The 12,684-nt window shown below is 53.6% G+C and overlaps 1 protein-coding gene across 9 annotated transcripts in view; it reads right to left on the bottom strand.

The window, feature by feature from the left end:
- Positions 1-12,684, bottom strand: part of LOC122706932 (amyloid-beta A4 precursor protein-binding family A member 2) — a 130,545-nt gene that overhangs the window by 14,670 nt on the left and 103,191 nt on the right. For 8 of the 9 annotated variants that reach the window (XM_043922519.1, XM_043922524.1, XM_043922517.1 and 5 more), the window contains 4 exons: positions 12,100-12,136; positions 4,655-4,800; positions 3,916-3,951; positions 1,914-2,000 (listed from right to left, as the gene is read on the bottom strand). In XM_043922519.1, coding sequence (XP_043778454.1) covers positions 1,914-2,000; positions 3,916-3,951; positions 4,655-4,800; positions 12,100-12,136 — 306 coding nt within the window. The remainder of the gene's footprint in view (positions 1-1,913; positions 2,001-3,915; positions 3,952-4,654; positions 4,801-12,099; positions 12,137-12,684) is intronic. The other variant, XM_043922515.1, reaches the window with a different exon arrangement.

The raw sequence follows: 12,684 nt of genomic DNA, 5'->3' as shown, positions 1-12,684 counted from the left end.
CAACTCGCTCCCTGAGTTCTCGCCAGGTGGAAGGCCCCTTGAGGGAACCTGGACTCAAAGATCAGAGGGACAAGGCCCAGGTCTGGCCACCCGGGGACAGACCCATGAGGAGGAAGGGCCTCCACGATCAATCGGCAAGAGCCACATCAGGGTATCACTCCTGCTCCAAGACGCACATGCTGCTGCGGTTTCTGTCCCCAGACATCCATCATGTTGTCCCACCCACTGGGCCTTGAGAAGTTAAACTTAAACCAGCTCATCCGCTGTGTAAGAGCCATCCTACACCCCTCTAAGCTTCCCAGCACGGACATGGTCCACGCTAGGAGAGAACAAGGGAGGCAGCACACTGAGGGTGTCAGGAGCTGTGATCCACACTGTGGACTGAGGCTGTGTGCAGAATCGGGAGCCAGTGAGCAGGACCCTATGGAGCTGGTCTCTAATACGAGGCACATGTATAAACTCCTGGCTTTTAAAGAGTATTTTCCAGCTCAGTTCATTTCCAGGGCCCAGGATCAATGGCCTCTCAGCATCGACAGACTCAGCCAGCACCTAGGTCTTGTTTCTGTATGTCACTCCCCAGGGACATGAACCAAGGTTCCTTGGAGAGTGGCCGGTTCCAGGCCTGAAGTGGGAGCAAAAGGAGGCCTGAGAACATCTCAGTGCCTCAGGAATGCCATCCAAGACAGAGGTCAGGGCTCCAGGATGGCGCAGGCAAGCACCCAAGAGAACAATAATGGTAGGGTTATGTGAGGTGAAAGTGTTAGACACTAAGTTGTGTCCGACACTATGTGAACCCCATGGACTATAGCCCCTAGGCTCCTCTGTCCATGGGATTATCCAGACAAGAATACGGGAGAGAGTTGCCATTTCCTTCTCCATGGGATCTTCCCAACCCAGGGATAGAAGCTGGGTCTCCCACATTGCAGGCAGATTCTTTATCATCAGAGGCACCAGGGAAGCCCATGGGGGAGGGCGATTATAACACAAGTTTAAGAAAAGCTCAGAAGTCCACAGTGAGAAGGAAGAAAAGAGGGGAAAAGAAAAAGGAAGCTCTTATACACAGAGCACACTAGATAGCAAAACTCAGAACAGAGTGAGAAAATAACTAGTTTGTGTTTCCGACATTGTAACCGAGTCCGACAAGGTCGTCACTGGATCTGACACCACTGGCCAGAGGGAGCTGGGGAACTGGCTGCCCACACACCTGGTGTCACCACCCGGACCACTTGCCAAGGGCAAGAAGCAGGGGGCCGTCACCCTGGCATCTGGCCGGCCTTTCCCGCTCGTTCCCAGAGTGAGCCGGGCCCTCCACGTCTGTCCACAGCTGCCACTCTCTCTCCCTCCTTCCCTTAGGCTCTGCAAAGCTCATCCACCCGTGGCCCAGCTCCCCCAGCTCCTGGCCCCCTCCATCTGGCTTTCCTGTTCCCACAACAGCAGGCTCATGCAAAGACCCAGGCACAGGAAGACGAGCAGAATTGAGTCAGACACGAGCTGGGCACACGGTTCACAGGCAGGAGATCTCAGGACCCTCCTCGCTGGAGCACCGCCACGCTGGGGACCAAGGGTGGCCCGGGTCTCCGCCCTCCAGCTCCATCTCCCAGCCTGGTGCAGAGTCCTCGAGAGGGCCGTTGGGAACCCCGAGGGTGAGCACAGTACTCCTGCTCCCCCACCCCCGGCTCCCCTTCATCATGTCTCTATTTCATGCCCGCTGCTGCTACGCCTGATCACCAGCCTCACCCGCCTGCCCGAGGCTGCTGCCCACCCCGCAGAGCTCACTCTATATTCCATGGCAGGGGCTGGGGGACTGTCCCGGGGACGTGGTCTCAGCCCCGCAGAGGGGGTCTGCAGCTCAACCTGGCTCTCCTGGGAGTTCCTGAGCACGATTTTAAAGCCCCCCATCTCCCCAGGCTCACCTGTGTATCTGCATTTAACACCTTGATCCTCTGGGTGGAGATGAAGAGATCCACTTCCGTCAGTGTCTGGGCATCTCCCTCAGAATTCTAAGAAAGGATGGTGGAGACTGTTATAAACCTTAGAAAAAAAACTAACTCAGACAAAGGCCTGACAATCTCATGCAGGACCCCGAGCGCCCCTAGAGGGAGAAGCTCATCGGCAGAAGCAGCCATGGGAGTCTAAACGCAGGCTTCCGAGCCCATCTCCGCTAAGTGAGCTCTTGGGGCGCTTTGCACAGGATGGCGGGGGGACTGCTTCCAGGAGGCTGAACAGGAGGGGGCCGGACGCCGGAGAGCTTGTGTTGCAGCATCCAGAGCACAACCCCCCACTCCAGGAGAAGCGAGCCTGCCTGCCCAACCTCTGGAACACAGCAGAAACACCAAGTCTGGTACCAGGGCTACATTTCTTGGATTCTGGATTACAAGTATCGCCAGGAAAGGGGGGGGGGGGGGCGGGTTTTCCACACTGGTGGATCAGCATATCTGCATTTTCTTCTGGTTTAAAGGCACAGTTATGTCAATGACTGTGTCAACTTCCCCGCCCTCCCCCCGCCATCTTCCAAAAACCGTAAGGGGGCAAGATCTCTACTGGACTGGGCGCTGCCCTCACCGGACACTGGAGAAGCCGCCCCACAAATGCCCGTCCTCTCCTGGGTATTCCCATTGTATGGCCGCTAGTGATGTGTAAAGGAATGTTCTGAAAGCTGAGTGCATGCTCAGGGGTTGGCCGAACCAAGACAGCCGGTAACTGGGGATTCTTAACTACTCCTGTGCATGGCGATTGCACTGGCAAGCCCCTGGGGTAGGGACTCTCTGCCAGGGACCCTGCTTCCTCACGGGGACCTTCCCATCATTGTTGGCCTGGCCAGCTGCAGAAAGACCAGTGTAGGGGCCCTTGGCAATGACCCTGAGCATCTTCCTGGCTGAGAGAAAGAACAATCCTTCATGGAGGTCATCGCTGGCCTTGGCTGACCACTGAGGTCTGCTGTGCCTATGCCCAACCCCTCTGGGTTCTCTGGACCCAAAGAGAAGGCTGGGGTCCACACTGACCATGCTACTCCAGCTGCCCGGGGCTGGGGGTGGGCATCTCCTCTGGGGGAGCACATCCCACTGCAGGTCTTCAAGGCCAGACCTGCTCTGCTGTGCCCAGGGAGCACCCAGCACAAAGGTGGCTGCAGCAGAGGGGTGTGTGTGAGGTCCTGCCTTTCCTGCAGCTGAAGGAACCCAAGGAGGGGCCACTGGGCAGACAGCAGGCATCATGGGGCGGGAGGGACAATGTCTCACTGCAGTGGGAGGAAGCCCATGGCAGGGTCCTTGGCCATGTCACCAGAATGTGATGTCCAGGCGGGCACAGAGACTCTCCTGATACCCAAGCAGAGCCAGTGCCCAGCCAGCCCCTTGGACACCGAGCATGGGACACTTCCTGAAGTGGGAGGATGGTTAGAACACACCCAGCATTTACTAACTGACCAGACTGCTGAACAAAGAACTGAAGGTCGACCCGAGATTTTTAAAAGCCTGCCCACGCTCCAGAAACTTTCTCCATAGAGAAAGGGTCCCCTGGGCAGACAGTGCTTCTCTTCATCCCGATTCAGTAAATTAAACTTAATGAGTCTTTAAATATCAGGGTGATTTAATTAACTCTGTACAGGGGGCCTAGGCACTGAACGCATCACACGGTCACATCAGAGCCACACTTTACAATGTCTACACAAACCGGCCACATCACACATGGCAGTGACCATGCTCTAGCTCACAGAGACTCGAAAAAGGAAAATGAAAAAGGGCAACAATTAAACGCTTCTGTGAGTGGGTGGTTTTTCATTCAAACGTCTAGCACTGACCTACCAAGAGAATAGAAAATGGGTTTGCCACATCATTTCTGCTCCTAGGGCCCTCCCCGCCCCCTCCCAGTGCACAGGACAAGCCATAGACACACACGCAAACCCCACATCCTACACACCGCTTTCTTCTTGATTTTGGCAGCCTTTTGCATCCTCTGAGCAGCATGAAAGAGAGAGAAAAACAGGTGGGCGCAAAGTGAAGGGAAGCTGGGTTGCTCTGTCCCCTCCTGACCAGCACAGGGGGCTCACGTCTGGAGCCCCTTTCCCTCAGTTGAAGAGCATGACCAGGATGGGGGGTGAGCTGCAGGGGCACAGACGTCCACAGACCCCCGACTGCCCAGAGGGGCACGTCCTCAGAGCACCCCTCCTCTCTCCTGACCCTGTTATCTTTGTTGACGAGATCCTGCCCTCCTGCCCCCGAGCCTGGCCACACCCACACTTCAAACCCAGGTGATCCAGTCAACGGCCACCCAGAGCTGCAGGTACATCAGAGCTTTTCTTGAGGTCATAAATTTAAATAAAACATACGATTTTGTTTGTTTGTTCCCCTTTCTGCAAGGACTCTGGCACTATAGATACAGACTCAAAAAGGAACTAGAGGCTCCACACACACGTGACTGGAACACTTCGGAACAATCACATTTTACAAATCGCATGTCCAGGGGGCCCAGTGGCAGGTCCTCATTAAGGAGCCTCTGTGCCCCCAGCCCCCATCTCCCTCAGCCCCACCAGGCACCTCAGATGCTCCCGCTCTTGCACCCAGGGCTGGCGGACGGGTCACAGCTGGATAGAGGCCCGTGTCGCCTGCCCCCTCCAGTGCTCCCTGCAGGGAAGCCAGCTGTCCCGGGCCTCCCATACCTTGACCCGGCTGACAGCCTCCTGGGCCTGCATCATTCTGATGTTTTTGGATGGGTTCCGCTCCGAAAGCAGCTGCGTGGAGCCCAGGTAGTTGGCTGCAAAGATGATCCCATCGATGAGGTCTTCTGGCTCACAGGGCCCTGGAACTGAGTGGGGACAGCTGTCAACTTCTGAGAGGACGCAGGGGCAAGGCAGCAGGGCCAGGGGCCTTTGAGGGGGCAGGAGTCCTGCCCCCATCACAGGGAACTGAGGGGGGACAGTTGTCAGCTTCTAAGATCACACAGGAGCAAGGCAGCAGGGCCAGGGGCCTCCAGGGGGTGAGAGGGTGGGAGTCCTGCCCCCATCACCCCACAGCGCACAGAGCAAGTAACTACATCCCAGCCAGGAAACCCTGCACGCCCCAGGAGGACAACGCCAGGCCAGACAGCTGTACCTCAGACACTCAGGCCTCCAAGGGGATAGTGGTGTGCTACAACCCCAGGGAGCCCTTTCCCAAACATCTCCTGATCAGCCCCAGAGCCCTGGGACTCCAGACGGCCCACCAGGTTTCAGTGACGGGAATGCCCACCAGGCTCCAGTTGTATGCCCTAGGGCTCTCGCAAGCCTGCAGCCCCTCACAAGCCGGTCTGGCTCCTCCTCCTCCAAGTGCCCCAGTCCAGGCTGGGTGACATGGTCTCTGTTCCACCGGCTGCCTCAAGACCAGAGCTATCAACAGCAAGATCTGGAATATTCCATCTCTGAGCTGTTTAATGTGGGAACCGGTGGCCTCACCTAGCTTTTGAGAACTTGACCATGTTGGCTAGTGTGACAGAAGAACTGAATTTTAAAATCTATATGCAATCCTAAGTAACTGACATGTCAACAGCCACAGGAAGCTGTGGCTTGCATCCTGGACAGGCCACTCCTGGAGGGGTTCTGCCAGTGTCTCCATCCCAGATACCCGGGGGCTGTGGACGGAGTGGGGGAGCACTGAGCAGGTTGTCACCCGAGACGAAGGTGCCACTTCACTGACCCGACCTCAGGCCGACACTGGACTCAGGGCAGGTCTCCACACTCACTCTCTGCAACGTTTGCTCTCTTTAAACCTCAGGAGAAGGGCCTGCATGCGTGTCTGGGATGCCTGGAGGAAACCTGTAAGCTTCACTCTCACTCCAACAAACCAGCTCCATGGGCTTGAGATCAAAGCTTCAAAACTGGTCACAGTGAGTGCCCACTGGCCTGAGGACCCATAACTAGGCTCACCCAGCAGACACACACACTGGGAAACCACGGATGAAAAAGGGACGACTGTCTCTTCACACCAGAGCAGCATCTCCTGCAATAAGGCTGATTCTACGATGCACTTCAGAACAAGGTGAGGGTTCTGAAGTCTAAGAGGAACTTAATGTTAATAGGGGGTTTTCTGGGTGGCGCTAGAGGTAAAGAACCTCCCTGCCAATGCAGGAGGTACCAGAGATGTGGGTTCGATCCCTGGTTCAGGAAGATCCCCTAGAGGAGGGCATGGCAACCCATTCCAATATTCTTGCCTGGAGCATCCCATGGACAGAAGAACCTGGCGGGCTACAGTCCATGGGTCGCAAAGAGTTGGACATGACTGAAGCAACTGTATGCAACTGTATGCAACATTAGCATGCATACATGCAATGCTATTAGGTCCTGACTCAGGAATGCCCCAGGTCAGTTTCCGTCCTGATGGCATAGAACTGGGGGCCCCGGCATCATGACACACCAGGGACCCCCTTTCTCCCACTGACCCTGACATCCTCCCCTCAACAGCCCCCAGAAGATGCACCTAGGGGCCCCCGTGGCTTCCTCCAGGAAGCTCTGATTGCCTTTGTGGAAGCCTCAACCAGACCCTCTGAGAGTGGCTCCACAACCGGGGGTCAAATCAGGCTGCTTGTTCCATCTCAGGTGCCTTGGGCTCTGCTCTGAAGTTGAACAACCTTCTCCCAGCTGGGCAGGACTGGGGGGTTCCAGGGGAAGGGTGATGGGAGGGGGAGGGGTGGTGGAAGGGTGTGATGGCAGAGGGATGGGGAGATGGGGGAGGGGTGATGGGAGAGGGAGGGGTGATGGGAGGGGAAAGCACTGGGAGAGGACCCCTCCTTGTCCATCCATCAGGCACTATGGTCCTTGCTCTGCAGATGAACAACCTTCTCCCAGCTGGGCAGGGCTAGGGGCTCCAGGGGAGGGGTAATGGGAGGGGGGAGGCACAGGGGGGTGGGGAGGACTCTTCCCTGTCCATCCATCAGCCACCTGGTCCATACACAGGCACATCAGGCTTGTCACGACCCAGGCATAGGCAGAAGTCACTTCCAACAGAGGGAACAGGGCATCCAGCTCAGGCATTAATAGTAGCCTCTGCCCGGACCCTCAGTGCTCCTGACTGGGGCACTTCCGTTTTTACCACCTCATGCCTCCTGTGCCCCAGTGAGCATGGTCCCCAGGGTCCATCTTATGAGTGAGTGAAGTGAAAGTCACTCAGTTTTATCCGACTCTTTGTGACCCCATGAACTATACAGTCCATGGAATTCTCTAGGCCAGAATATTGGAGTGGATAGCCGTTCCTTTCTCCAGGGGATCTTCCCAACCCAGGGATCGAACCCAGGTCTCCTGTATTGCAGGCAGATTCTTTACCACCTGAGCCACAAGGGAAGCCCAAGAATACTGGAATAGGTAGCCTATCACTCCTTCTCCAGCGGGTCTTGCTGACACAGGAATCGAACCGGGGTCTCCTGCATTGCAGGCGGATTCTTTACCAACTGAGCTATCAGGGAAGCTGGTGACCCCTCCCAAGTCACTCACACTCCCTGCAGTGACCATTGAAAAGTGAAAGTGAAAGTTGCTCAGTCGTGTCGGACTCTTTGCGACCCCATGGACTATACAGTCCATGGAATTCTCCAAGCCAGAATATTGGAGTGTGTAGCCTTTCCCTTCTCTGGGGGGTCTTCCCAACCCAGGGATCGAACCCAGGTCTCCCACATTGCAGGCAGATTCTTTACCAACTGAGCTATCAGGGAAGCCCATGCTGACTAGTAGATGGCGTCACTCTGTTCTCAGGGGAAGTCCAGGTGGTCCCAGGAGCCCTGGGGTCATGCTTGCCCAACACCCTCAGAGAGTGCTCAGGGTCTGGTCCTCAGTAAGTGTGGGGTGGGTGGGGGGACTACATGATACTCTGTGCCCCACCATCTCTGGGGATGGAGATAGACCTGAAGTCTCTGTCTTTAATGCTCCACTTGCCAGTTCCCCAGGGTGGTCAGCTCCCGGACCTTTTCTGTCTCACCCCACACCCCAGAGTAGCCTTACTAAAGGCTTGCCCCATCTGGGTGCCCACCAGATCTGGGGTCCATCAGGGGGCACAGACTTCTGATGTGAAGGCACCCCATACCAGGCTGCAGGGTCCACCAGCCACACCCATGGACACCTGCTCCCCAGGAAAAGGCCAGTGAAGGACTAGGGCCTTTGTTACAAGGCCAGCAGACGTCCCCTTCCATGGGGGGTGGCGGGCGGTCATGTCACTCCTGCCTTGGTCTTTCTTCAAATAGGAAACACTACACACAACAGTGCTTCCTACACCTGCCCGCCATTCAGACACCCACTCAGCCCTACACGCATTAGGAAGCACCAAGGAGTGGCCAGTAGAAGGGGCAGTATTTCAACTTCACAGACACAGCTCTCAACTCCAATCACCAAACACAGGAGCAAGGATTAACCAGCTTCATTCTAAGGCTGAAGCAGCTGGCCCTGTGTGTTTGAGTATAAACTGTCATTTTGTTCAACTCCTGAACGAACCCACAGCTGAGCCCACTAGAGGGAGACAGAACAACACAGGACCAGAAAGAATCTGTGTCCCCAGAGGGAATTTCTCCACTAACTCCCTTTGCATGACGCACACGTACACGTACACACGTGTATCAGAATGCTGCTGCTCAGCCTGGATATGAGAACAGGTGCCCGTGTGCTCCCTGCTGTAGGGAGCCTTCGTGTGAAACACCCGCTGGGGACCCCAGTAGCTTCTCTGAACAGGGAAGGGGTGGGAGGTGCCCAGAGCCATGTCTTGGAGCACCCGGCCATGTTACCTTGGAGGGATTATCCTAAAGGGAGGGGGTGGACAAGGCTTCCAGGGGCATGGCCCCAAGTAGTCTCATTCAGCTGTGCCTGCTGCCCCCAGAGGTCGTGGAGGGGGTGGCTGGGGAGGCCAGAGCACAGCCTCAGATGGGAAAGGGGGTGTGAGTACAGAAAGCCGCCAAGTGCAGCCCCCAGCCCAACACACTAGATCCCCTGCTCCATCAAGCCCCCATCAAACCCGTGAAGCAGACTTCAGTGTTCTAGTTTTACAAAGAAGGACAGTCCACGTGGAGTCAAATATTTTGCCCAAGATCACTGTCACTGATCCGGGCACAAAGCATTTCTAAGCCCCTGTCCACAAAGCCCTATGCTGTGACAGGAGACACGGAGCCGGCTCCACAGGCTGACAGTCACACAGTCACAGGCAGGTGCATCAGGATGGTCCAGAGGGTCTGAGACAGCTGTCCTCTGAGCCAGGTTCTGACGCGGGGGTGGGAATCAACAAGCCACAGAGGGAGAGGAGAGAGCTCCTCAGGTTGAGGCAGGAGCAGGTGCAAAGGCCCTGAGGTGGCACAGAGATGTGCAAATTGCTGGAGCAGGGGGTGGGCCAATGGTTAGGACAAGCGGAGGTTGTAGAGCAAGGACCAGCCAGATGTGAGAACTCTGGGGGCACGCTCAGGACTGTCACTACAGGGTATCATTCAGGAAACCTTTGCAGAGTAACTAAGGCAGCAGATAGGCAAACAGCAGAGGGGAAGGAGGGAGAAGAGCTGGGAGGTTACTGCAGGAGTCCTAGCAAGTAAATGATGATAATGATGGTGATGATTATAGTGGTGATGGTGGTGCTGGTAGAATTAAGATGATGGTGGTGGTGGGGTGGTGACGATGATGATGGTGTGGAATAGGACAAATGGACAGCAACAGACTGATTCACCCAGGAGGTTCAATCAGCAAGACCTGGAAGGGGCCTGGAGGAGGAAGGCTGGAAAGCTGGCTATAGACAAGGCTGGATGAATGGAGCTGCTATTAGTCCACTGAGGAGAGAGCCCTGGGAGAGGGCAGCAGGGCTTCTGAGGAAATTTAGTGGCAGGAGTCCAGAGGCCTCCGAAAGAAACTCAGGAGTCCTGGGGAAGTGCATGTGAAGTGCTGGGGAAGTGCCAAGTAAAGCTGCAGGCATGCTCTGTCCAGAAGTCCTTCTCTATCTCAAGTAACACACACTTGATCACCAGGACAAACCCACAAGGCTGTTCATTGCTTTGCCAACCATAAATCCAAAATTGAATAACCATCAATCCATTAATCCAGGGGTGCTGATTAATACCCCATCATACAGCCACATCACTGACCCTGTGTTGCCACCTGAATAAGCAGGTGGAGCTACAATTGCTGTCTCTGCCAAGAAATGAAATCTACAAAGAAGTGAGGGAAGAAGTGCAGATCCAGGTGGCCAGTGCAACATCTAATTTAAGGAAAAGGTCTAAAATCAACTACACTTCAATAAAATATTATTTAAAGTTCTATATATAGACTTACTGGGCTTCCCCGGTGATGCTAGTAGTAAAGAACCTGCCTGCCGACGCAGGAGACATAAGAGATGTGGGTTCAATCCCTGGGTCGAGATGATCCTCTGGAGGAGGGCATGAGAACCCACTCCAGTATTCTTGCCTGGAGAATCCCATGGACAGAAGAGTCTGGCAGGCTATAGTTCATCGGGTCGCAAAGATTCAGACATGTTTCAAGTGACTTAGCACATAGACTTACATACACCCTGAAAATTTCTGGCAAGATTCATAAGAAATTTGACAGTGGCTTCCAGCACAGAGAGGGATTAGGGGTCTGGGCCATACAGATAGAAACAGGGAAGGCACAAAGGGATTTCCGGGGTAGAAATAATTTTGCATTCTTATGACACTTGGCATGGTCCAAGCGCTATTCAGAAAAAGCTTGACAAACCTCTACTAGTAAATAAATGCCCCAGTTTTAAAACATGTCCAAGCCCCATTCACACTGACCAAACTGAGTCCTGGAGACAAGATCTAACATGGTTTTGTCTGTTTCTAACAAGGACAAGTCTTTTGGGGATGCTCTGATCCCTCCTGACTCCCATCTTTCAGCCAACAGCATCCTAGACCAACGGGGCCCCCGTGTCCACCCAGGCCTGCTCTGGGCTCGGCAGTATTGCCCTGTCAAAGGCTAATGGGGAGGTGAGCGCTGCCTTTGGCTTAGGAGTCTTATCTGGAAAGGTTCACCCCAATTACTTATTTTAAGAGCAAATCAAGGCTCAGATCTGAAGTGCCCATTCTATGAAAACACCCAAATGGCTTCATCACCACCGTTAGGACCCCTCAGGTAAGGAATTTGAGGACCTCAGTTTCCCAGGGTTTTTAGTTCTTTATTTAAAAAGAAAACCAGGATACCAAAGGTTTAAGTTATTTATTTCTGACTATCAATTAACCTTGCTCCCATAAACATTCATAAAAATCAATTACCAGCTTATTGAAAGAATTAATAAAATTGACACCATTGATTGTAACCCTCTAGCAAGAGCAGGAATAGGCCTCCAGGCAAAGAGAAAGATCGTATTTTTAAGAGGTTCTTCATGTGGTTGGTCAGAGGGTATCCTAAAGGTGTTGCCAGGGGTTCCCTGATGCCCTTCAGACAAGAGCCAAGCAGGTATGTTCCCCACATCAAAACTGACACAGAAGAGATCAGCTGCAGGTTTTCATTGAATATTAAAATGCGGTCGTAACCTCCTCAAAAGAGACAGGAGAGGAGAAGGGAATGAAGAGTCTTTAAAAAAAAAAACCGCAGCTTGAATTTGGATGCAATTATATCCACCCTAATCAGAAGTGTTAGATCACAATTAGCTGCTTATAAAGACACATTTCAATCTATTAATTTAAACATCAGTGTCATGTGTGAGGCCATTACTGAAGGTGTAATTAAATGGGATGTTCTATGTATGTGAGTGCTAAGTTGCTCAGTTGTGTCCAACTCTTTGCAACCCTATGAACCCTAGCCCGCCAGGCTCTTCTGTCCAGGAGGTGTTCTAGGCAAGAACTCTGGAGCAGGTTGCCATGCCCTCTGCCAGAGGATCTTCCCAACCCAGGGATCGAATCCATGTTTCTTACATCTGCATTGACAGGTGGGTTCTCTACCACTAGTGCCACCTGGGAAGCCTGAGATGTTCTACTGTTTCCTAATCAGTTGGACCTCCCACAGATGACATGAGACCTCGCACCTTGCCTTATTACAGAACTGCTCCCCTGGAAGGGGTGCTTTATGCACAATCTTTGTAGGAGAAAACCGGAAGTCAAAGTCCCATTCACATTGACATAAAAATGCAACTGCCCCCTCAGAAAGAAAATTCAATCACTTACCAGCCACAAAACTGGGAAATGATGCCACCTTCTTTGTCTGTTAGGAAATATGAAAACACACACACACAACAGTTGTAAGCAGTTGGCCCATAAAATCTAAGCTGACACCATAATGTGACAAGTTTGACCCCGTGACCAGTGACCAGTCTCCCCAAGAAATCAGCTCCTTACAGCAAAGCAGTGTCTTTCGGGCTCTGCGATGTTTGAGTGGGGTGTATGTTAACAATTCACAATGGAAAACCTGGGGTACAAAAGGCCATCAGCTGAGACCTAGGGATCCCCAGACTAGCACATCACTGCTGAAAGGAAAACACCTAGTGGTTCTCCAACTGGTGGGCACGAGAATTCCCAGACACGTTTGTTTATCTTTTGGCCACACCACACAGCATGTGGGATCTCAGTTCCCTGATCAGGGCTCAAGCTTGTGCCCTCTGCAGTGGAAGGTCAGAGTCTTTACCACTGAAGGGAAGTCCCCACAGGCACATCTTTAAAAGCAAGATGAAAGAGGGACTTCCCTGGAGATCCAGGTTAGGACTCCCCACTGGCATCAATGACTCAGTGACCAAGAGTTTGAGCAAACTCTGG

This window comes from Cervus elaphus, chromosome 13, assembly GCF_910594005.1.
Source record: "Cervus elaphus chromosome 13, mCerEla1.1, whole genome shotgun sequence".
In the NCBI taxonomy this organism is placed as follows: Eukaryota; Metazoa; Chordata; class Mammalia; order Artiodactyla; family Cervidae; genus Cervus; species Cervus elaphus.
This window is presented reverse-complemented; position numbering and strand designations above follow the sequence as displayed.